Source organism: Calliphora vicina, chromosome 1, assembly GCF_958450345.1.
Source record: "Calliphora vicina chromosome 1, idCalVici1.1, whole genome shotgun sequence".
Classification (NCBI taxonomy): Eukaryota; Metazoa; Arthropoda; class Insecta; order Diptera; family Calliphoridae; genus Calliphora; species Calliphora vicina.
The window spans coordinates 95,006,126-95,029,224 of NC_088780.1; the positions used below are offsets into that span (position 1 = coordinate 95,006,126).

At 30.6% G+C, this 23,099-nt stretch overlaps 1 protein-coding gene and 8 non-coding genes across 11 annotated transcripts in view; 8 read left to right on the forward strand and 1 right to left on the reverse strand.

The window, feature by feature from the left end:
- jar (Myosin heavy chain 95F jaguar) overlaps positions 1-18,115 on the reverse strand; it is a 62,719-nt gene extending 44,604 nt beyond the window's left edge. The window contains exon 1 of one of the 3 annotated variants that reach the window (XM_065515178.1): positions 18,079-18,115. Coding sequence is in view for 2 of the 3 variants with exons in the window: in XM_065515179.1 (XP_065371251.1) it covers positions 8,760-8,796 (37 nt within the window). In the remaining variant the exon portion in view is untranslated. Of the gene's footprint in view, positions 1-8,759; positions 8,888-18,078 lie in introns of those variants that run through there. The other 2 variants (XM_065515179.1, XM_065515176.1) reach the window with 2 other exon arrangements.
- On the forward strand, positions 12,938-13,021 carry TRNAL-UAA (transfer RNA leucine (anticodon UAA)). The gene has a single exon. It is a non-coding gene; the product is annotated as a tRNA-Leu (tRNA).
- TRNAL-UAA (transfer RNA leucine (anticodon UAA)) lies at positions 13,197-13,280 on the forward strand. Its single transcript has one exon. It is a non-coding gene; the product is annotated as a tRNA-Leu (tRNA).
- Positions 13,700-13,783, forward strand: TRNAL-UAA (transfer RNA leucine (anticodon UAA)). The gene has a single exon. It is a non-coding gene; the product is annotated as a tRNA-Leu (tRNA).
- Positions 14,045-14,128, forward strand: TRNAL-UAA (transfer RNA leucine (anticodon UAA)). Its single transcript has one exon. It is a non-coding gene; the product is annotated as a tRNA-Leu (tRNA).
- On the forward strand, positions 14,513-14,596 carry TRNAL-UAA (transfer RNA leucine (anticodon UAA)). The gene has a single exon. It is a non-coding gene; the product is annotated as a tRNA-Leu (tRNA).
- TRNAL-UAA (transfer RNA leucine (anticodon UAA)) lies at positions 15,210-15,293 on the forward strand. The gene has a single exon. It is a non-coding gene; the product is annotated as a tRNA-Leu (tRNA).
- Positions 16,866-16,949, forward strand: TRNAL-UAA (transfer RNA leucine (anticodon UAA)). Its single transcript has one exon. It is a non-coding gene; the product is annotated as a tRNA-Leu (tRNA).
- Positions 18,116-21,082: 2,967 nt separating the features above from the next.
- Positions 21,083-21,166, forward strand: TRNAL-UAA (transfer RNA leucine (anticodon UAA)). Its single transcript has one exon. It is a non-coding gene; the product is annotated as a tRNA-Leu (tRNA).
- Positions 21,167-23,099: the final 1,933 nt, after the last annotated feature.

Sequence of the window (23,099 nt, forward strand, 5' to 3'; positions counted from 1 at the left end):
TTTATTTTTATGATGAAATCAAATGTCTATGCCATCAAGCCCGTAAAAACTCAAGCATTGATGGAGGAAATTCAAATGGTCATGGACAAAGCCATGACATTTGACAGATGTGATATTCCATACAAAATTCAAATTAATAACCTGAAGAAAAAAAAACTGCGTTTCTTTTTAATTAAAATCTTGCATAAATTTTGGGACAATATTTTGAAATTAATATATTATTCTAAAAAAAATTAAATGATGACTTAAAAAAATTTAATTGTTTAGCAAAATACCAATAGATGTCACTTAAAATTATTTAAAGACTCTAGAAAAGGTGGTTAGAAAAGTGACCACTAAACAGGAAAGAGTTTAGTAAGAAAATCGATTAATACTTTCATTTATATGACAAAACAATGTATTTTGCCACAATCAAAATGATACATTATTTTCTTTATTGCATTTTGTCTTTAAGAGGCAATTTAATATATAAAACCTATTTGAAACAATTCTTCATAATTATTATAAGTTGTTGCAGACAAAGTGAGATACTTGGTATACCGTTTCCTTCCTTCAACCATGTACGAATTGGTATGTATTCATAATGATGACAAGTATCACATGTAATAAAACTTCTACAAGTCTTGCACAGTGTTACTTACAACTTCTTCCAAGACGTAACTGCTGCTGCAGCTACTGATGATGTGGATGATGTAAATTATGAAATATGTATGTACACATGAAATATTTCTTAGAGCATTTATGTAATTCATATGAGGATGTATGTTCATGTTCATCATCTAAAGTGTGCGAATAATTATTACACTTATTGCAATCTCTACTGACTGGTATACAATAATTTTTCTAGTGCTTTAGGCCACAGAGTCTACAATTTTTCATTCACTTTTTAACTCTTTCCATAAAAAAAAAGTTGCTACTACTGATGATGATGAAGATGATGTGTGGAAGATGGTGATGCATCATCATGCAAAACAATCAAGATTTTGTTAAATTGTCTGTAAAAATGTTTTCTATTTTTTTTTGTTGCTAATTTTGAACGTGAGGGATTTATACAATTTAGACCCATTTTCTCAATGTCTGGTTATCTTTTTTTTTGGTGGGGTAACAACATTTATGTATGAAAAATTTAACCAGATATTGCGAGAATGGGACTTAATGTGTTAAAATATGATCTTGGGAATAAATACCAAGAGTTTTGGGCTTAAGTGCAGATGTTCTGCTTTAATTTAATTTTAATTGAGCTATTTGAAATGTAATACAATTAAGGGTTTATAAACCTGGCAATTAGAAAGACAGATCCCCGTGGGTTATATTAAAACAACTTGTGCAGGAAAGACATTAAAATTCTCAATTTAAAATTTCATAAATTTTTTAATAAACATATAAAAGTGTAACTTATGTTCCAACATTGAACTATTTTAACCCTCTAACTGGCAAGGCTGCCTTTAGGCGGGGTATGTTAAATGTATGTAATGCTGCTTTATTTGCTTATTTTCCCGTTATAACGGTAAATAAGTGTAATGAAACAAACAATTTCCTTATCGTGATAAACAAGAACGTGCACTTGTCTTTTGTTTGTTTTTATTCCATCGAATTTATTTTTTTTTTTCAAACAATAACCTGGTATATTTTTTACCTTGAAATAAAATTGGCCGGTTAAAGGGTTAAATTAGTTTCTACTTATCTTATTCTGTACGAAATATCACCAGTTACATCGCTTGTTCTTTGGGGATAGTAACTAGTTTTAAATGTAAACATTTTTATGAAAGGGATCAGTGCAGACCTTCTGTGAAAGGTTTCATTTCACAGATTTATGCTCTTAGTCTCTTCAAACGACTTTCTTCGATTTCTTCGAACAGAAAATTGTTCTAACAAACTGGTATTTTAAATATTAATTAATTTATTATGTACTTAATAATAATACTACTTTTATTGCAAATATTTTTCAAAATTGATGCCAATGAATTGAATAACATAGCAAAATCTTATCTTTGAAAAGTGGAAAAAAGGAAAGTAGGTTCTTGTTTATTGATTTATTATCAGACAATAAAATTAGTTAATTGTCTATTAAAGTTGATAATGAAAATATTTGTAAATAGAACAGGAAATAATTGAAGGTCGCTTAGTAAATAGTCATATAAATAGTTTTTTTTATTGAAAATAATTAAACTACTCTAATTTCAAAGTGAGTAGAAAACATACTTATACATAATTAAATACACTAGTGACAAGGTATATATTAAACAAGTGCTATATTCGGCTGTGCCGAATCTTATATACCCTTCACCAAATTATACTTCAAAATTTTAAATATTTTTAGGTAAACAAAATTTAATTTTTTTTCAAGTTGCTTTTTCAATTTTTTGGAAAAAAAAATTTTCGATTGTTATTTTAAATTTTTTTTTTAAATTTAAAAATTTTTTTTTTAAATTTTAAAAATTTTTTTTTTTAAATTTTAAAATTTTTTTTTTTTTAAATTTTAAAATTTTTTTTTTTTAAATTTAAAAATTTTTTTTTTGTTTTTTCAATTTTTTTTTTTTTTTAAAAAAATTCGGGTTCAAAATTTTTTTTCCCGATTTTGACCCATTGTAGGTCCAACGTACTATGGTCTTATATACGTCGTTGCAAATGTCTTTGAAATATCTATAATTAGATATCCATATTGTCTATATTAATGTCTTAGTAATCCAGATGTAGGTAAAAAAAATAGGTCAAAAATCGAGGTTGTCTTGGTTTTTTCCTCATATCTCAGCCATTTGTGGACCGATTTTGCTGATTTTAAATAGCAAAATTCTCGAAAGCATGTCTGACAGAATTATTGAAGATTTGGATCCCGAAGATATCTGGGGTCTTCAGAAAACTGATTTCAACAGACAGACAGACAGACAGACATACAGACAGACAGACAGACAGACAGACAGACAGACAGACAGACAGACAGACAGACAGACAGACAGACAGACAGACAGACAGACAGACAGACAGACAGACAGACAGACAGACAGACAGACAGACAGACAGACAGACAGACAGACAGACAGACAGACAGACAGACAGACAGACAGACAGACAGACAGACAGACAGACAGACAGACAGACAGACAGACAGACAGACAGACAGACAGACAGACAGACAGACAGACAGACAGACAGACAGACAGACAGACAGACAGACAGACAGACAGACAGACAGACAGACAGACAGACAGACAGACAGACAGACAGACAGACAGACAGACAGACAGACAGACAGACAGACAGACAGACAGACAGACAGACAGACGGACATGGCTTAATCGACTCCGCTATCTACAAGGATCCAGAATATATATACTTTATAGGGTCGGAAATGAAAAATGTAGAAATTACAAACGGAATGACAAACTTATATATAACCTTCTCACGAAGGTGAAGGGTATAATAATTAAATTGTATACATACAATTTCATTGATCACATTTTATTATCAAAGACATTTAGCTAAGGCATCATAGGCAAGAAAGCGAAGACACCATACAGAGTTGCTTAAAAAACTTTCAACATGATTTCAAGAAAAACAAATAAGACGTGCGTGGATGAAAAGAAATATGACAAATCGGAGTTTATAAAATCAATTGGCTTCGCTGTTATAAATTCAAAAATAAATTTAAGCTATTAAAACAAATTCAATTAAAAGTATATACCGAAATATATTTCTAGAGTGAGCAGATATGTCAAGAAGAACTTAATGAGGAAACATAGAACTAGATAAGCAAAAGCTCTATGGGACAAACCGAAAGACAACAAATAAGAGTTATATTCGGCTGAGCAGAATCTTGTATACCTACTATTATAGTCAAAAAGTCGTTGCCTTTTTGAATGAAACATAAGTTTCTGGATATAAAATTATTTTATTTTTCAATATAGTCTCCTTTGAGCTCTATGCACTTTGTCCAACGTATCTGCAATTATTGTAACCCTTTCAAAAAATAAAATTTGTCGACTACTACGATGAGATTTCATCGTTTTAGTCAAATCTCTTTACGCCGAGACATTTCTTCAGGTTTGGAAACATTTGTGCACCCGATTGTGAGCAAACAAGGCAGCCATCATTCAAAATTTAAACCATGTGAGATGGCCTATGGCTTCCACAATCTTTCGCACTTTCAATCAACGATCGGCCAACACCATATCGTGATTTCTTTTCAATTGTATACATATGGGGCATTTCATGTCAAGTGAACCAACTTTTGAAATCGATGTCTTCCGATCGGGATGAAATTTGCACCAAGGTTAGCTCTATTGGATAGTAACTCAGACACAATTTTTCAACAACATCGGTCGAGAACTCTCTGAGTTATAGGGGGTAAAATTTTGACAATTTGGTCAAACAGGGGTTTTTTCTTATCCATGTAACTTATTACCTATTGTTCTTAGCAAAATGTGTCCCAAATAGTATAGATAGCTATTTCTTCGATCTTTCGAAAAAAAATATTTAAAAAAAAAAATAAAAAATTTTTAATATTTTTTTTCCGAAATCAAAAACTTTTTTGACTTTTTTTTAAAATGCGTCCTTTTTTTTTTTTTTTTCTTAAAATAAAGTTTAGATATTTTCCTTGAACACCTACTTGGTCGCTTAGTGGGATATCTATCAAAATAAATATTTTGTAACTCAAAACATAAAATTTTTGACTTTTTTTGCAAAATCAAAAACTTTGTTGACTTTTTTTTTCAAAATGGACCCTTTTTTAATCTTTTTTTTAGGTCAAACAAAAGCTTAGATATTATCCTTGAAGACCCTTTTGGTCGCTTAGTGGGATGCGAGTGGGATATCTATCAAAATAAATATTTTTTAACTCAAGACTTACAATTTTTGACTTTTTTTTGCAAATAGGACGCATTTTAAAAAAAAGTCAAAAAAGTTTTTGATTTCGGAAAAAAAATATTAAAAATTTTTTATTTTTTTTTTAAATATTTTTTTTCGAAAGATCGAAGAAATAGCTATCTATACTATTTGGGACACATTTTGCTAAGAACAATAGGTAATAAGTTACATGGATAAGAAAAAACCCCTGTTTGACCAAATTGTCAAAATTTTACCCCCTATAACTCAGAGAGTTCTCGACCGATGTTGTTGAAAAATTGTGTCTGAGTTACTATCCAATAGAGCTAACCTTGGTGCAAATTTCATCCCGATCGGAAGACATCGATTTCAAAAGTTGGTTCACTTGACATGAAATGCCCCATATATATAGTATCATATGTTAGGTATATTCTCTGCGAATTGTTAAGGGAATCCCACAATTCCCAAAAAAGTTTTGAAAAATCCCTAAAATGTTTTTTTTATAGTTTTTTGGTTATAATATCCAAATCAGGGGCGGGGTTATCAGTATCCTTTACAAAATAATTAAGATCATATTTGGCCAACTAAAATGGGTTAATATTGTTACGAAATTGTACTTGAATTCAAATATAACGATTTTAACGGCTGATTTAAAGTTGCATAATGCTATTTGAAAGCAGTGCATCTCAAACTGTAACATATCTGCGGGCATTATTAACATTAAATAAAAGTTTTGAGTTGATCATTGATCGTAAGTATGGCAACGCTGAATGTTTGCTCGCTTTGACACTTAAAGAACATTGTAGAAAAATCACCAGAGATGGCGTATGCTCTAGGCTTCGAAAATACGAGCTTTGACAGTTAAAGAACAATCTAGAGTGCAGATGGCAGTGTTATAAATAGTGGCACATGTTGCAGTAGTTAGTGAGTTTATCAGAGACGCTATTCGAATAAACATCAACTGAGTTCCTTAAAGTGTGCTGTATTTTTCAAGTGAATTCGTGTACATTATAAAGTGTGTCTGTATTTCTGCGAATTTATAAACGTTTTTTATACACGTGATGACTATTTAATTATGTTGTTGTACATTTTAAATAAATAAAGAGTTGTTACAATTTTTAAACTACTAAACGGCTTTTATTTGCAATCAAAAGTATCCGGTTTATTTAAAGGAAATAAACCAACGTTTTGAAAAGTTTAAAACGTAACAATATATTTTGATATCGGTTATGCGATTTGAGAATTTTTTGACCTAAAGTTGAATTTTACATGAAAAATAGGTTCTTTTGGATAGACCTGGTCCCGTTGTTATCAACAATTTTAAAATCGCTTTTTTAAATTTTTAAATTCAAATCCATATCTTTGAAGTCAGTCCCGATTTTTAAAATTTTTTTTTTGTTTGACATGTAGATTTGTTGTTAATCCAATAAAAGAAAAATGTAGAAAATATTTGACCAGCTGTTATCAAACGTGTAAGAGAGATATATTCGGTTGTGCCGAATCTTATATACCCTTCACCAATTTATACTTTAAAATAAAAATTTTAAATATTTTTAGGTAAACCATATTTTTTTTCCAAAGTTGTTTTCTTCATTTTTTGGAAAAAAAAAATTCGAATTGCTTTTTTAAAATTTTTAAAATTTTAAAATATTTCCAAAAAATTTTTTTGGATTTTTTTTAATATTTAGCGAAAAAAAAACTTTTGGTGAAAAAAAAATTCGGTTCAAAAAATATTTGTTCCGATTTTGACCCATTGTAGGTCCAACTTACTATGGTCTTACGTCGTTGCAAAGGTCTTTGAAATATCTATCATTAGATATCCATATTATCTATATTAATGACTTAGTAATCCAGATATAGGTCAAAAATCGAGGTTGTCCTGGTTTTTCCTTATATCTCAGTCATTTGTGGACCGATTTTCTCGATTTTAAATAGCAACCGAGTCGGAAGAATTCCGGAGATATTGATGTATGAATCGAGTATGTAACTTATTATTGGGGGCTTTGGAAAGTTGATTTCAACAGACAGACAGGCAGACGGACATTGCTTAATTGACTCCGCTATCTATAAGGATCCAGAGTATATATACTTTATAGGGTAGGAAAATTAGATTGTGGAAATTACAAACGGAATGACAAACTTATATATACCCTTCTCACGAAGGTGAAGGGTATAAAAACTGGAATAGGGTGGGTAAAAAAATATTTTTTTCAAATGTGAATTTCTCATAAGCTATAAAAGATAATTGATAGGTTTTTTTTAGTGTTCGAAGAGTAGTGGCCACCTGGCCACGCCACTGGTGGGCCCATGAGGTCAAAATCCAAAACTTAAACTCGATAACACTTCTTCTTTGAGAAGTTCGATATCAACATTTGTAAGACATTTATGTAGGTTAATGTGTTTTTCGAAAATAGTTCATATATGGGAGCTTTTTATACCCTACACCACCAGATGTTTGTAACGCCCAAAAATATTTGTCTAACACCCCCTTAAAGTATACCGATCGACTTATAATCACTTTCTTAGTCGATTAAACGATGTCCGTCCATCTGTCTGGCTGGTTGTCTGTCCTTGTGCGCAAAGTACAAGGACTAAGCCTATTGAAATTGGCTGAAATCGGTCCATTATTTCACCTAGTCCCAATACAAATGTCCTAACGAAATTGGACTTCATCGTTCATAAATGTTTAATTTATTTAAGTATCTACACAAATTTCGCTTAAAATATTGTATACGAAATTCATGTCACCATGATTGGTCCATAATTAGTTATAGCTCCCATATAGACCCGTTTCCGAAAATCACTTTAACGTGCACAAATCTCTTAAAAATGTTGGTATACACACAAAATTGACCTAATTTCATAGTGATCGGTCCATAATTGTTCACAGCTCCCATATAAGGCCCTCTTCCGAAAATCACTCACGAATATAAATTATTGAAATTTTAAAAGAAAAATGTTTTTGCACATTTACTTAGTGTAGTGACCGACCGACCATACTTTCTTATTTTATATACATATATGAGAATTTTTATACCCTTCACCATGAGTGGCAAGGGTATATATAAGTTTGTCATTCCGTTTGTAATTTCCGTTTGTAATTTGTATACATATATGAGAATTTTTTATGTTGAATTTGAACCTGATAAGAGATTTATGCGTATTTTTGAGTGATTTTCTGAAGTGGACTTTATATGGCCGCTATAGTCAAATATGAGCCGATCCAAATAAAATATCGTTTTTTTTGATATATTTTGGCATGGAACTTAGTTTTGTTAAATTTTGTATGGATACTACTATAGAGCCATATTCCGGGAAAAAATTGTATGGGGCCTAAGATTCTTTCTTTCAAAAGGGGTTGTTTTAAAATTTAAAAAATGTTTTGAAAAATATCAACTTTTTTTGGATGTTGTCTTACATTTTGGTCCATAACTCTGGTTCTACTTGACCGATTTTGCTCATTTTTAAACCAAATATTTTTGCAGAAAATTTCATCCCCCTAAGTCCTTTCATGTAGGCCTTAAACAGACAGACATGCTAGATCGTCTTAGAATTTTTTTATAAGGACCCCGAATATATATACGTTTTTATGTCTGAGATGAATATTTCGATGTGTTGCAAATGTATTTACAAATTCAATATAACCTCATCTTTTTGGTGGTGGATATAATTTAAGGTCAGCTAAGTAAACTTTTCAACTAGTTTGTTGTGCTACATAACACTATTTTCCAAAAATCCTTGAAACTTTATTTTAGATGCAATTAGATATTTCAGAATCCAACTCAATTGGATAAAGAACAATGCCATTAATTCTAATAAGAAATTTTAATTTTTTTCACGATATATTTATGTAATTTCTCATTCTAACTATCCCCACAAATTAAAATAAACAATATGTTTAATAAAATGTTGAATATTGAAGAGGTCAATGAACTTACCGTCAACTTGTTTCGATTTATTTGTATAAAAATCCATTTTGAAGACCTCGTTGTTGTTATTTTGTTGTACGTTTTAGATTAATTAAATTTATAAGATTAAATTTAAACTAAATACCATTCATCTACTTAAATATTGTGGAAGTGTGGAGAAGACAAATTAACAAATGACGTATTTTAATGATGAAACTACGTACGTACGCACTGACAAACAAACACGGAAACACTCGAAGAAAAAAAATCAATAATGCATTTACAACAACAAAAACAACATGAGGGTTGTTTAACCAAAGAAATGAAAACAACAATCTCCGGGGGGTGAGGGAGGAGGGTGTTTGTTGAATTTGATGTTTTATATTTTCAATTGAATAGTTTATTTAGATAAATACAATTTTTTTTTGTATATTTTGAGAGATATTTCTGAAATTTTCCATATGACTGGAGAAGTTGAGATAATTTTGTTAAATTTTAAACAAAATATTTCACTTTTTCTTTTACTTGCAATACACTTTCCCGTAATTTATGTTTTGTTTTATAATTTTTTTTAAGGAAAAGTTGTTTTGTAAGTGTATTAGGAGTTTGTAAGCTGTTTCCAGCATATGTTTATTTAAAACGTAATAAATCTATCTAGAAATTCATCCAACCACTTCACTTTACTATTCGGCTCTAAAGCGTAGAGAACTTATTTGTTGTTTTCGGTTTGTGTGGCAGCAGTTAAGTATTAAGATGTTGTTACTTAATTTACACTTTTTTATTTTTTATTTATCTATTATTTATGTGTTTCTTTATTTTTTGTTGGTATTTTGCACATTTTATTTTTCAATCTTTATTATTATCATTAACAAAAAACCGAAACTGAAACTAAGTAATTATGGTGACCCACATTTCTTTCTTTGCAGTTTTACTCCAAATTCACCAGCAACACTACAATAATAATGAACAAAACGCGAATATAATTAAATAAACAAATAAACATTCATTCATTCAGTTTGTTGGAAATTGTCTGTTTGTTGCGAATTCAAGTATGTAATTTCAAAATTAAGTTTAAATGCAGATACAGATAAACTGTGTTACTGGGTGTATTCCTTTTTTTTATTACAGTTTTTCTTTTTTCGTTGGTAATTTGGCAATGTTTCCTTTTCGTTTCACCTAGTAACCGACTTAAAAACAACCCATTATTTTTCCAGCACTTCTTCCTCTCTTCTCAGTTCATTTTGTGCGTTATTGTTTGTTTGAATCAAGTCAAAGTTTAAAACATTTAGCGTTTGAGTGAACTCTATTTGCCGCTTGTTTCTTGTTGGACGTCACGAATTGCACTGATTAGATGAGATGCATTGATGGCGATGTTTTTTTCGTAAAACCCAGTGTTTAAGGATTTTTATATTGGGGTAGTTTGTATGTGTTTGTTTTTATTATTGTTTTGTTGTTATGAACTAAGATGAGACGAGAATTTAATATCGTTTACGATATTTAAATACTGAGAGCAAGATTTGTGTACAGCGCATGCCCCATGGATGTTGAACTATAAATTGGTTTAATCAACACAACAGAGTGTTGGTAACATATCGCTAGTTTGGGGCAGAAATCTTCAAGTACAGCTATATCAGGGTTGTGTTTCAAATAAAGATTATTCTAGCAATTCATTGAAAGAAATTAATGTTCTGTTGAAGTTATTCAAATAATTTGAATTAAAACAAGTAAGAGAGCTATATTCGGCCAAAGTTGTTTTTTTAATTTTTTGGAAAATATTTAGCGAAAAAAAAAATTCGGGTTAAAATATATTTTTTCCGATTTTGAACTATTGTAGGTCCAACTTTCTATGGTCTTATATACGTCATTGCAAAGGTTTTTGAAATATCTACCATTAGATATCCATATTGTCTATATTAATGACTTAGTAATCAGATATAGGTAAAAACAAGTAAGAAAGTATGATCGGTCAAGCCCGACCATATAATACCCTACACTAAGTAAAAGAGCAAAAACATTTTTCTTTTAAAATTTCAATAATTTATATTCGTGACTGATTTTCGGAAGTGGACCTTATATGGGAACTAAGACAAATTATGGACCGATCACCATGAAATTAGGTCGTGTGATTTATGTCTATATGAAAGTTTACTATGTTGAATTTTGTGAATACACCAATATTTTTAAGCGATTTATGCAAGTTAAAGTGATTTTCGGAAGCGGGTCTATATGGGAGCTATGACTAGTTATTGACCGATCGTAACAAAATTTGGTGACATGAATTTTGTGTATATAAAACTTATTTGGAGCGGAATTTGTGGAGATACATATATAAATTAACCATTTATGACCGATAAAGTCCATTTTCGGGAGGACATGTGTATGGGGGCTAGGTGAAATAATGGACCGATTTCAGCCAGTTTCAATAGGATTGGTCCTTGAGCCGAAAAAATAATATGTACCAAAATTTCATCGAAACATCTTCAAAATTGCGACCTGTACTCTGCGCACAAGGTTTACATGGACAGCCAGCCAGCCGACCAGACGAACGGACGGACATCGTTTAATCGACTGAGAAAGTGATTCTAAGTCGATCGGTATACTTTAAGGTGGGTGTTAGACTAATATTTTTGGGCGTTACAAACATCTGCACAAACGCATTATACCCTCCCCACTATGGTGGTGTAGGGTATAAAAATAGGTAAAAAATCGAGGTTGTCCTGGTTTTTTCCTTATATCGCAGCCATTTGTGGACCGATTTTCTCGATTTTAAAATTACAATCGAGCCGGAAGAATTCCGGAGATATTGATGTATGAATCGTGTATGTAAGTTATTTGGGGGCTTCGGATAGTTGATTTCAACCAACAGACAGGTAGTTTGCTATCAATGGCTGTTAAACACAAAACAAATAATGCAGCTACTTATGACTGGCTTTCAGTTAGTTCAGATCTGAATTTTTAGATTACAAATTTAAGTATGTTATACATAGCATGATATGTATTACTCGTCATTCAAATTTGGAATCCCTAAAGCGTGGCCTTATGCTGGTAGAGCACAATTATGAAATTGGTGCGAACTACTATATACGCTTGACTTGTCAGAATTCGTTCGTGCTATAAAGCAAACATAGGCTATTTTGAATAACCATACTTTTCTCATATTCTCAAATATTTCATAAAAATAATAAGATTTCATAATAAAACCGTTTACCAGTACTTATGATGATAATACTTGTTATATACAGAAAATAACCGCACCTGACAAAGATCCCTTGTTATGATTTTGAATCCGTATTTTGTGATCTACAATTTCCCATAGGCCAATACATACCACTCGGTTATTATCCTAGAAGTGTGTTTTTGTGATCGTGCTGGAATCACCAAACTAGGGGCATATTTTCCTCAGTGTATGGATACATAACATCGTTGAAAATGGATCTGTATCCGATTCCAGACATAGTATATTTTATGATTTGAATTGGACATACATTGCCCTGAAGAACAGCCCCACACCATAATATTCCCACCACCAAACTTGTTTGTGTACTTGGGTGGACCCCAAGTCTCTTTCCCTTCGGCCACCTTACAAATGTTCTCAGTCTCTTAAATTGTATTTGGATTCATTCGTAAAGAGAACAGTATTCCATTTCTGCCCGACCACTTTAAATGTTCTTTGGAAAATTGTTTACGAGGAGTAGAGTAGAAGGGGGATCATTCGCCATAGGGGCACATCTGCCAACACCGAATAACTTAAAAACCGAGTAATAGATTTTGTTACATTATCAAATTATGTTATGCTGGGAAAATACATATTTCATTAGTTTTTTTTTACAAATAACAAATCTGTCCCATCTCTTTGCCGTATTTGCCCCATGGGTAGGGTAACTTGGGATCCTGAACAGGAAGAATCTGACAACAGTAAAATTTTATGAACTGTTCATTTTTAATTCAATGCATACATACCTATTTGTAATACATACAATTAGAAATAATGTAGCCATAATGATTCAATATTTAAATGAATAACGCCACATTGTAATATTCTTTCATGGGCATCAATAAAATATCTACATCCATATGTGTAATCTTTGCAAACAAATAACAATCTAACAAATTCAATCTTATCTTGAAAGTAGTAACATAATCACTGAGATATTATTACCATCCAACTTTAATTTATAAAAAGTTATTTTGACACACAGCAGCAACAAGTCAGGTTGGCCGAGCGGTCTAAGGCGCCAGATTTAAGCTCTGGTTCCCGAGAGGGAGCGTGGGTTCGAACCCCACACCTGACAAACATTTATTTTCTAAATTATTTTTTATTTAAAGTATAATTCTTAAAGTGAAAGCGTGGCTTAATTATATAAATATTTTAATAAATTTTCTTTTATTAAGAAAATTACATAAATTCAATACTTTTACCAAGGTAAATAGTATTGTTATTTCAGTTTTAGTTTATTGTTGCACAAGGTCAGATTGGCCGAGCGGTCTAAGGCGCCAGATTTAAGCTCTGGTTCCCGAGAGGGAGCGTGGGTTCGAACCCCACATCTGACAAATTTAATTGGTAATTTTTTAAAATAATTTATAATAAAATTAGCTAATTATTGAAATATATTAATTACAAAAAGAAAGTATGTATATTAAGAAGGACATTTATTATGTAATGTAACATGTATATAATAGCGTGGATTCGAACCCCACACCTGACAGAAATTCAATATAAACTTTTTATAACACCGACAGCATTTATAAAATATATCCTGGACTTATACAAGTTATTTTAATAAAGAAATATGTCAATTCATAATGTTTCTCAGCAGCTTTGTAAAAATATATTGAAAATTTATATTTAATTTAAAAAAAACATCCTGTACAGCACATCCTTTAAAGAAAAATTACCAAATTCCGATAGTTCTATAAATAACTTTTTGAATTCATGATAGAAATGTAAAATGTGCACCGCAATGAATATAGTCAGGTTGGCCGAGCGGTCTAAGGCGCCAGATTTAAGCTCTGGTTCCCGAGAGGGAGCGTGGGTTCGAACCCCACACCTGACAAGAAATTAATGTCAACTTTTTGATAACACTCTTCGGATTTATAAAGACATCCTGAGGATTTTCTCATTCACTAAAAAATCGGACTGCTAAAAGGATAATTTCTACTAAATCAATGATTTCTACAGCATTTAAAATAAATGTGCAATTATTTTAAATTCAAACAAATTTTGCACATCCTTGAAAAGGACAAATTCCGGCAGATCTATAAATAATTTTTCGAATCCGTATTAGAAATGAAATATATGCATCACAGTGAATATAGTCAGGTTGGCCGAGCGGTCTAAGGCGCCAGATTTAAGCTCTGGTTCCCGAGAGGGAGCGTGGGTTCGAACCCCACACCTGACAATGATAATTTTTTTTAAATGTTTCCTATTTTTTTAACAACCAAATTTGTTTTGTAACAAAATTGCACGATCTTTGAAGGAATGCAATATTGGGTGAAAAGGGTTGACTATTATAAGGAATGAATTTGAATAGCATTCCTCTTGTTCCCTGTCCATATGTGGTAAGGATTCTTTACTTTGCAATCATTGGGAATTAAAAGACTCTGGTAATATATCTCAAACTTAAAATACTCAGTAGAACATTTCAGCTAATCCAAATTTTTATACAAATTTAATTGAATAAAATGTTTCATTGAAATATATTTATTAAATAAAATAGCGCTTAATTCTTTATTCTTATGGAGGTTACTTTATAAGTCGTATTATTTACGGAAGATTCTTACAGGTCAGATTGGCCGAGCGGTCTAAGGCGCCAGATTTAAGCTCTGGTTCCCGAGAGGGAGCGTGGGTTCGAACCCCACATCTGACAAACAATTTTATTTTTTGTTTAAATTTAGTTTTTTAGAATAATTTAATTTGAATTATTAAAAAAATAATTTTAAGTATTTAGAAATTTAGATTTAAAAAAAAATTAAATATAAATCTATTTTACAAAATATTTAAAATGTTCGTAACAAATTAAAATCTCGTACTAAAAAGCATTTTATTTCAGAGATTTTTATTATTAAAATATTTATTAAACACGAAAATATTTGGGGGATTCAAACGGTATGTTATTAAGTCATATTGTCATAATATCCTAATATATTATGATAGTTTAAACATATTGTTGTTGTGCTTTAGACATTTTATGACAAAACAATAAACATATGTATATAATTCTTATTAGTCTTATTAGTTTAGAACTTTTTTGTTTGTAACACAACAAAAAATTTGATTAAACTATCATAATATATTAGGACATTATGACAATATGACCTAATAGCAGAATGTTTGAATCCAAAAATTGTGTAAAACTGAAAATTATGCAAATTTTCAAATATGACTATGTCATGACTTTATCACATACAACATTTTGTGAACTTCCTTAATATTTGAAAATGTATGTACAAGACAAGCAATTGTCAAACCAGCAATAACATGTCAGGTTGGCCGAGCGGTCTAAGGCGCCAGATTTAAGCTCTGGTTCCCGAGAGGGAGCGTGGGTTCGAACCCCACACCTGACAAAAAAGTTTATTTTTGTTTTATTAATTTTTTTGTAAATAAATATTTGTTTTGAATTTCGACAATTAACGAAAAGTCGACTTTATATAATATTTTAGTGTAATAAATAGTTAGTTTGTTAATTTAAATTAAACAAGTAAGAAAGCTATATTCGGCTGTGCCGAATCTTATATACCCTTCACAAATTATACTTCAAAATACAAATTTTAAATATTTTTAGGTTAACATTTTTTTTTTGAAATTAATTTTTTGGCAAAAAAATTTTTTCGAATTGTTATTTTAATTTTTTGATCCGATTTTGACCCATTGTAGGTTTAATTTACTATGGTATTATATACATACGTTGTTGCAAAGGTCTTTGAAATATCTATCATTAGATATCCATATTGTCTATATAAATGACTTAGTAATCCAGTTATAGGCAAAAATCGAGGTTGTCCTGGTTTTTTCCTCATATCTCAGCCATTTGTGGATCGATTTTGATGATTTTAAATAGGAAACTTCTCGAAAGCATGTCTGACAGAATTATTGAAGATTTGGATCCCGAAGATATCTGGGGTCTGTGATATCAGACGGGCATGGCGTAATCGACTCCGCTATCTATAAGGATCCAAAATATATATACTTTATAGGGTCGGAAAATTATATTGTGGAAATTACAAACGGAATAACAAACTTATATATGTATGTATACCCTTCTCACGAAGTTGAAGGGTATAAAAATTGTTGTTGAATTGCCGATAAGATACTCGTAATATTAATTAAAAACTGAAATCGTTTATACAAAGAGTTACTTGCAGGACTTCTAAATATACTAAAATTAATAAAACCAGAAACATTACGGCAATTTATTTTACCCAAATTGAGCTAATGTTAAAAACTTTTGTGTCTTTTCAGAACTCTTGGGTGAAATTTATGTTATATAACAGAGTAAGGAAATTAAAATTTATTTAAAATTTGTCTTCTTTTCCTTTTTTATATAAAAAATGTTAGGTTTAGGACTTTAATTTCTTCATTTTTTACACAATTTATATACAAATGAAAAATAAAGAAAAACGGAAATTAAAAACGGAATGACAAACTTATTTATAACCAGGGCAATTTTAAATATAAAGAAAAAATTAAATAAAATGTCAAAAAAACGGAAAAATAGGCTGAAAAAAAATTCCTGACACAAATTGTTTTTTTGTCTGGTTTAGGGTAAAAAAAACTCAAAAGCATTAGTTTCTTTAAAGAAATTATAGTCGAAGAGCAAAATATGAACATTTAAGCGCGGTTATCAAAAAAATGGATTGTTTTTAAGCTTTTTGCTTGAAAAACTTAAAAACAAACATTACCATTCATGGTGAAGGGCACATATTTTATAACAATATTTATTAAATTTGGAATTTCTCCATTTGTTTGCTAGTAAAACCGATAAATTTCACCAAAAATATTGTATTTTATCCGTTTTTTTTTTATGATTCTATAACAAAATTATCAGGCTCTTATTGCTTGTGCGTTATCTCTCTTAATCGTCGAAATTTATAAAATTCTCTTTCTTGTATTATTTATGCAAGCGAAATTTACCGTAAGTCAGGTTGGCCGAGCGGTCTAAGGCGCCAGATTTAAGCTCTGGTTCCCGAGAGGGAGCGTGGGTTCGAACCCCACACCTGACAAAATTTATTTTCCATTTTTTTTAATACTTAATAATTCCTAAAGCTAACTTTACATTATTTGAGTTCTAATCTGAGTTGAAAGTAAAAAAAAAGTCTGAATACGACGATGAACAGAAACACTGCCTGAAAGTGCTATATTTGTTACACTCAGATCCTGTACAGTAAAGGAAACTTTAGAATTTGTCTCTAAAAATCAACACCTGACTTCATATGCATGTATTTTACTTACTTTAAAAACAGACGTTTCATTTATTTGTTTCTATATCGTAGCCCTTTTTCAAATATGTAATATAACAAATAAATTAATGTACAAAGTCTGGGTTTGAGACAAACATACTTTTTTTTTTGTATAAAAATTTCAAAGTAAGTTGGTGTTTGTATGTCAAACAATAAGTACCAGCATATTTCTACTCTTTAGTTACAGTCTACGTTCATCTCACACACAAAGCCTAATAATTGACTGTGGATGGAAATTACAAAATTTCTGCTCCAATTCGTTGCAAACAAAGAAAAACCATCATCTAGTTGCAGTAAAAAATAATAAAAAAAATTCCCTATTTAAAATAGAACAAAAGGAAATCTTTTTTTACAAAGCGACTCCTTTTCTATTTGTTTTTTTTTTATTTTGTAATAGTACTTCGTTTTGTAGAAAAAGTACCTTTACGCCACAAAAGTCTATTCATAAAGTAAATTAAAGCAAAACAACTTCCGGTATAAAAAGCTGTACGTTTACAATGAATAAGGGCTGGATTTTGCCGCTTTGTAAACATTCTCTGTAATTGTAAAAGAGGTGTAAAATGTAAAATATTAAACAAATATGTAAGCATTTATGTGGAAAGGTTAAATGCACACAAAATATTAGGGGGAAAAACAGGAAAATAAAATACGGAAAAATATGGAAAATATAAACAATTTTTTGTGGGCAAGGTTAAAAGCTTAGGAGGGATTCAAATGTATGCCAATATGTTTATAAACATTATTAAAAATGTGATTTTGGTTGAGAAATTAAATCATGCAAGTGTATAAGCCCGTTATGTATTAGTCACGAATAAAGTAATTCCAATATTTCTGTATTCATCTTTTGTACACATTTTAAAATTTTTAAAATTTCCTTTTAAATTGTACTTACATCTTTAATTGGAAAATCTTCAGAGCAACAATATTATTTATGATTTAATCTGAAAGAAAAGAATAAAATAAAATATTAAACAAATGTATTATCAAAATTTGTTGGAAAATTTTTATTTATAATTTACAATAGCAGTGATATCAATATAAAAACTGCATTTCACTATATAACGACCTAAAAAAGTAGTGCTTACTTGATGTAGCAATAAACTGCTCCAAAAATATTCAGCTTATAACAAAGTCATCCGAAATTAGGTCTCACATAAGAAATTTCACAAACAATTTCACTATTTATACCCTGCACCACTATGGTGGGGAGGGTTTATGCTGATGTTTGTAACACCCAAACATAATAGTCTAACCTTAAAGAATGAAGATCAGAATCACTTTCTGAGTCGATTTAACAATGTCCGTCCGTCTGGCTGGCTGTCCAAGTAAACTTGTGCGCAAAGTATTTCAATAAGATTTGGCACATGCATCTTCGGCCCAAAGACGAAGCCTATTAAAACTCAGTTCATTATTGAGAAATTTATTAACTTTGAGAAATTCATCGATTCTCTGAGGGATTTTGGACAAACACTTCTTGTCACTGATAAAAACCATTTGGAAAATGAAGGCAATAGACCACTCTATCAGAGCCTATAAACCATTATTCTGAGTTGAATTTGTGAGATTTTTAAATTTTTTTGGAAAATTTAACTTTGAGAAATTCATCAATTCTCTGAGGGATTTTGGGTATATTTGGACAAATGCTTCTGTGTCACTCATAAAGACTATATGGATAATGAAGCTAATGGACCACTCTATCAGACACTATAACCCATTTTTATGAATTGTATTTGTCAGATTTTTAAAATTTGCATCGATTCTCTGAGGGATTTTGGGCATATTTGAACAAATGCTTCTTTGTCACAGATAAGGACCATATGGGCAATGAAGCCAATGGACCACTCTATCAGACACTATAACCCATTTTTCTGAATTGTATTTGTTAGATTTTTAAAATTTTTTGGAAAATTTAACTTTGAGAAATTCATCGATTCTCTGAGGGATTTTGGGCATATTTGGACAAATGCTTCTTGTCACAGATAAGGACCATATGGGCAATGAAGCCAATGTACCACTCTATCAGACATTAAACCCATTTTTCTGAATTGTGAGATTTTGAAAATTTAACTTTGAGAAATTCATCGATTCTCTGAGAGATTTTGGGCATATTTGGACAAATGATTCTTTGTCACTCATATAGACCATATGGACAATGAAGCAAATGGACCAGATCCTAAACCCATTTTTCTGAATTGTATTTATGGAAAATTTTTTGGAAAATTTAACTTTAAGAAATTCATCGATTCTTTGAGGGATTTTGGGCATATTTGGACAAACTCTACTTGTCACTCATATATACAATATGGAAAATGAAGGCAATAGACCACTCTATCAGACCCTATAAACCATTATTCTGAGTTGTATTTGTGAGATTTTTAATTTTTTTTTTGAAAATTTAACTTTTGAGAAATTCATCAATTCTCTGAGGGCTTTTGAACAAACACTTCTTTGCCACTGATAAAGACCATATGGAAAATGAAGCCAATAGACCACTCTATCAGACCCTATAAACCATTATTCTGAGTTGTATTTGTGAGATTTTTAATTTTTTTTTTGAAAATTTAACAATTCTCTGAGGGAATTTGGGCATATTTGGACAAACATATTTAGATGCCATGAAATATTTTTATCAAGTTCCATATAATCTGACAAAGAATACAAATATTTATACCCTACACCATCATAGTGGGGAGAGTATTATGCGTTTGTGCAGATGTTTGTAACGCCCAAAAATATTAGTCTAATATTCTGAGTCGAATAAACGATGACGGTCCATGTGCGCAGAGTACAGGTCGCAATTTTGAAGATATTTCGATCAAATTTGGTAAATATAATTCGTCCAAGGACCAAGCCTATTGAAACTGGCTGAAATCGGTCCATTATTTCACCTAGGCCCCATACAAATGTCCTTTCGAAATTGGACTTTATGGCTCATAAATGTTTAATTTATAAATGTATCTACACAAATTTCTCTCCAAAAACAATTTATAAATACAAAATTCATGTCACCAAATTTGGTTACGATCGGTCCATAATTATTCATAGCTCCCATATAGACCCTATTCCGAAAATCACTTTAACGTGCATAAATCGCTTAAAAATGTAGGTATACACACAAAATTCAACATAGTTAACTTTCATATAGACATAAATCACACGACCTAATTTTATGGTGATCGATCCATAATTGGTCATAGCTCCCATATAAGGCCCACTTCCAAAAATCACTCAAAAATATAAATTATTGAAATTTTAAAAGAGAAATGTTTTTTGCTATTTTAATTAGTGTAGGGTATTATATGGTCGGGCTTGACCGACAATACTTTCTACTTGTTTTTTTTTGTATTTCCATGAAAAATCACAAATATTTAAATATATGACCTTTGACCTCTTCAGAGTTGAAACGTTGAATTTCGATTAAAAAAATATCAATTAAATTTCATAAAAATCTTATATTTTATACCTTCACAACGAAAAAATTTAACTTCTGCATTGATGATATGCTAAGTATTCTACAAATATTACCTAATTTTTTTGCAAACGGTGCCATTGTGCAGTATTTTATATCCTTCATTTTTAAATTATAAACACAATCTCCCCACTTTCATCAACAATTTCTATTACTAGGCAACCCGTTAATACAATTTATAATAATTTTATTTAATTTGCAAAAAAAAGTAGATGTAGCAACAATTAAAATAAAATTTATTTTTTTTTTATTATTTTTTTATTTAATAAATCATCATTGAGCAAACATAACAACAAGCACAAATTTCTTTCTCTCTCTCATTTAAATCAACAAATAATAAAAATTCTATTTTTAGATCATTCTAGTTGTGCGAAAAACATATAATGACAAATGTTTATAAAAAGCTTTTGACAATCATCACACACAAGTCAGATTGGCCGAGCGGTCTAAGGCGCCAGATTTAAGCTCTGGTTCCCGAGAGGGAGCGTGGGTTCGAACCCCACATCTGACAGAGAATTTTTTTTTTTTGTTTTTTTAATTTGTTCACAATTACATATTTAATTTATGGTTTGTTAAGTTTTAATAATAAATTTTCAATAAAATACAATGTACAAGCAATGATTACAAATTTTAAAAGCAAAATATAGTAATTTGGATTTTTTGTTTGTTTTTTTGTATTTAACAATATTAAAACCGACAAATCAGTTGCACTTTTTCCGGTTATTGTACCGTTCATTGTTGTAATGTTTGTAAAATATTAAAAATTGTCATGCCACTTTTTTATTTATTCAGTGTGTTCATGTGGCAGTTGTGGCAACAGCCAGCCACTACTGGTTATTGTGTAGTAGCAGTTGTGGCAAAACTATTGTTTACAAAGAAAAAAATATATATTTTACCTTTTATTAGTTAAAGGAAAATTCAAAAAAATATAACAGATTCATGTCTGTTATTGTGTTAGTCGTTCTTCAGCGAAGGCAGTTGTGACTAGTATATATTTATTTCAGTTTGTTTATTTACTTGTTTTTCACTTTTTTTTAATTTTCAATATAGAGAAACATGAAACTAAGCTAAAATATTAATTTTCACTCAAATGATGAAAATGTTAAAAATGTATGTTTCTAATGACTTTTATTCAAGACAAAACAAATCTTTAAAAAGAAATGGGGAAGTAAAATATTGTGTCTACTGAAATTATAGCTGACATGGCGAAAAATGGTGTTGTCTGCGGTTACAACCAACAACGGATTTCGAAGACACAAAACATTTATAAATAAATGTTAATTAAAAATTTAAAAAAAAAATCTTGCTACTGAAATAGGTTTGTTTGGTATGTGTCAGTTTTTTTTTAAATGAAAATATGCTGATGTCATTAAGTTTTTTAGCGCTTAAACAGTGTACAGTGGGTTTATATGAAAAATTAATGAATTAACTTTTAAAATAAACATTTTTTAAAGTCTTAAAATCTACCTGTGAGGCGAACGAATTGGGGAAATTGTTTCAGAAATGTATTGCTGCGATTATGATTTATGTCTACTAGGCGCCGAACTGCTGTAAGCCGGCTGAGCCGTGCCGCCGATAAATTTTAAAAGCCGCCGTCGACGAAATTTTTGCTGCTTAAATTGGCTTGAAAATAGCCGCCATTTTTGATTGAAGTTCCTTAGTAATTTCATTAAATTTTCGGAATTTCACTTTTTAAATTTTTTACAATTACAGCCGGATTTGAGCCGCCGGTGACAGTTTTTTTGGTCAGCCACCACCGTGAAATTTAGTCGGCGCAGGTCTTTGCTATTAGGACAAATTTTTGTCGGATTGGTTTGAGTACAAGGGAACGAGATAATTCATTGAAATGAAATGGTTGACAAGTGCATTGATTCATATTTCTTTGGTCGAATGTGATCGAGGAATGGTGGCTTGAAAGTTATTTTTTTCCAACCCATTATGTAACCTTTCATCAAAAAAATCTCGAACAATTGTAAGACGAAAGTCTTTGAAAATGTTCATTATTCCCAATTTTAATACTTTACTCTCATAAAATACAGATTTTTCGTTTCTACATTGTTTGAATATATTCTGGGTTCTTAACCCTCTAATGCCCAAGCTTAACGAAGGCATTCATCGCAAAAATGCTTTTGCATTTCAAAAACTCATGTAACAGTTGCTAAAAAACGCATTTAAATTATTTTAAAAAGCTTTCAAAGTTTTTGAAATGAAATATCAGTTTTATTTGCATTTATTGGCATTTTGTGCCTTTGGGGCGTGCTTAAGCATTAGAGGGTTAAATCTATTTATAAGCAGTATGAAAAAACCTAAACATACATAAATATGCCATTCAAACCGGGTTGAAGATCTATGAAATCTGAAAATATTAATAAACTTTATTCATTTTGAAGTTTAATCCCTTGCGTTCCTTGTTATCGATCATTATTAGACCTCGGGCACGATGC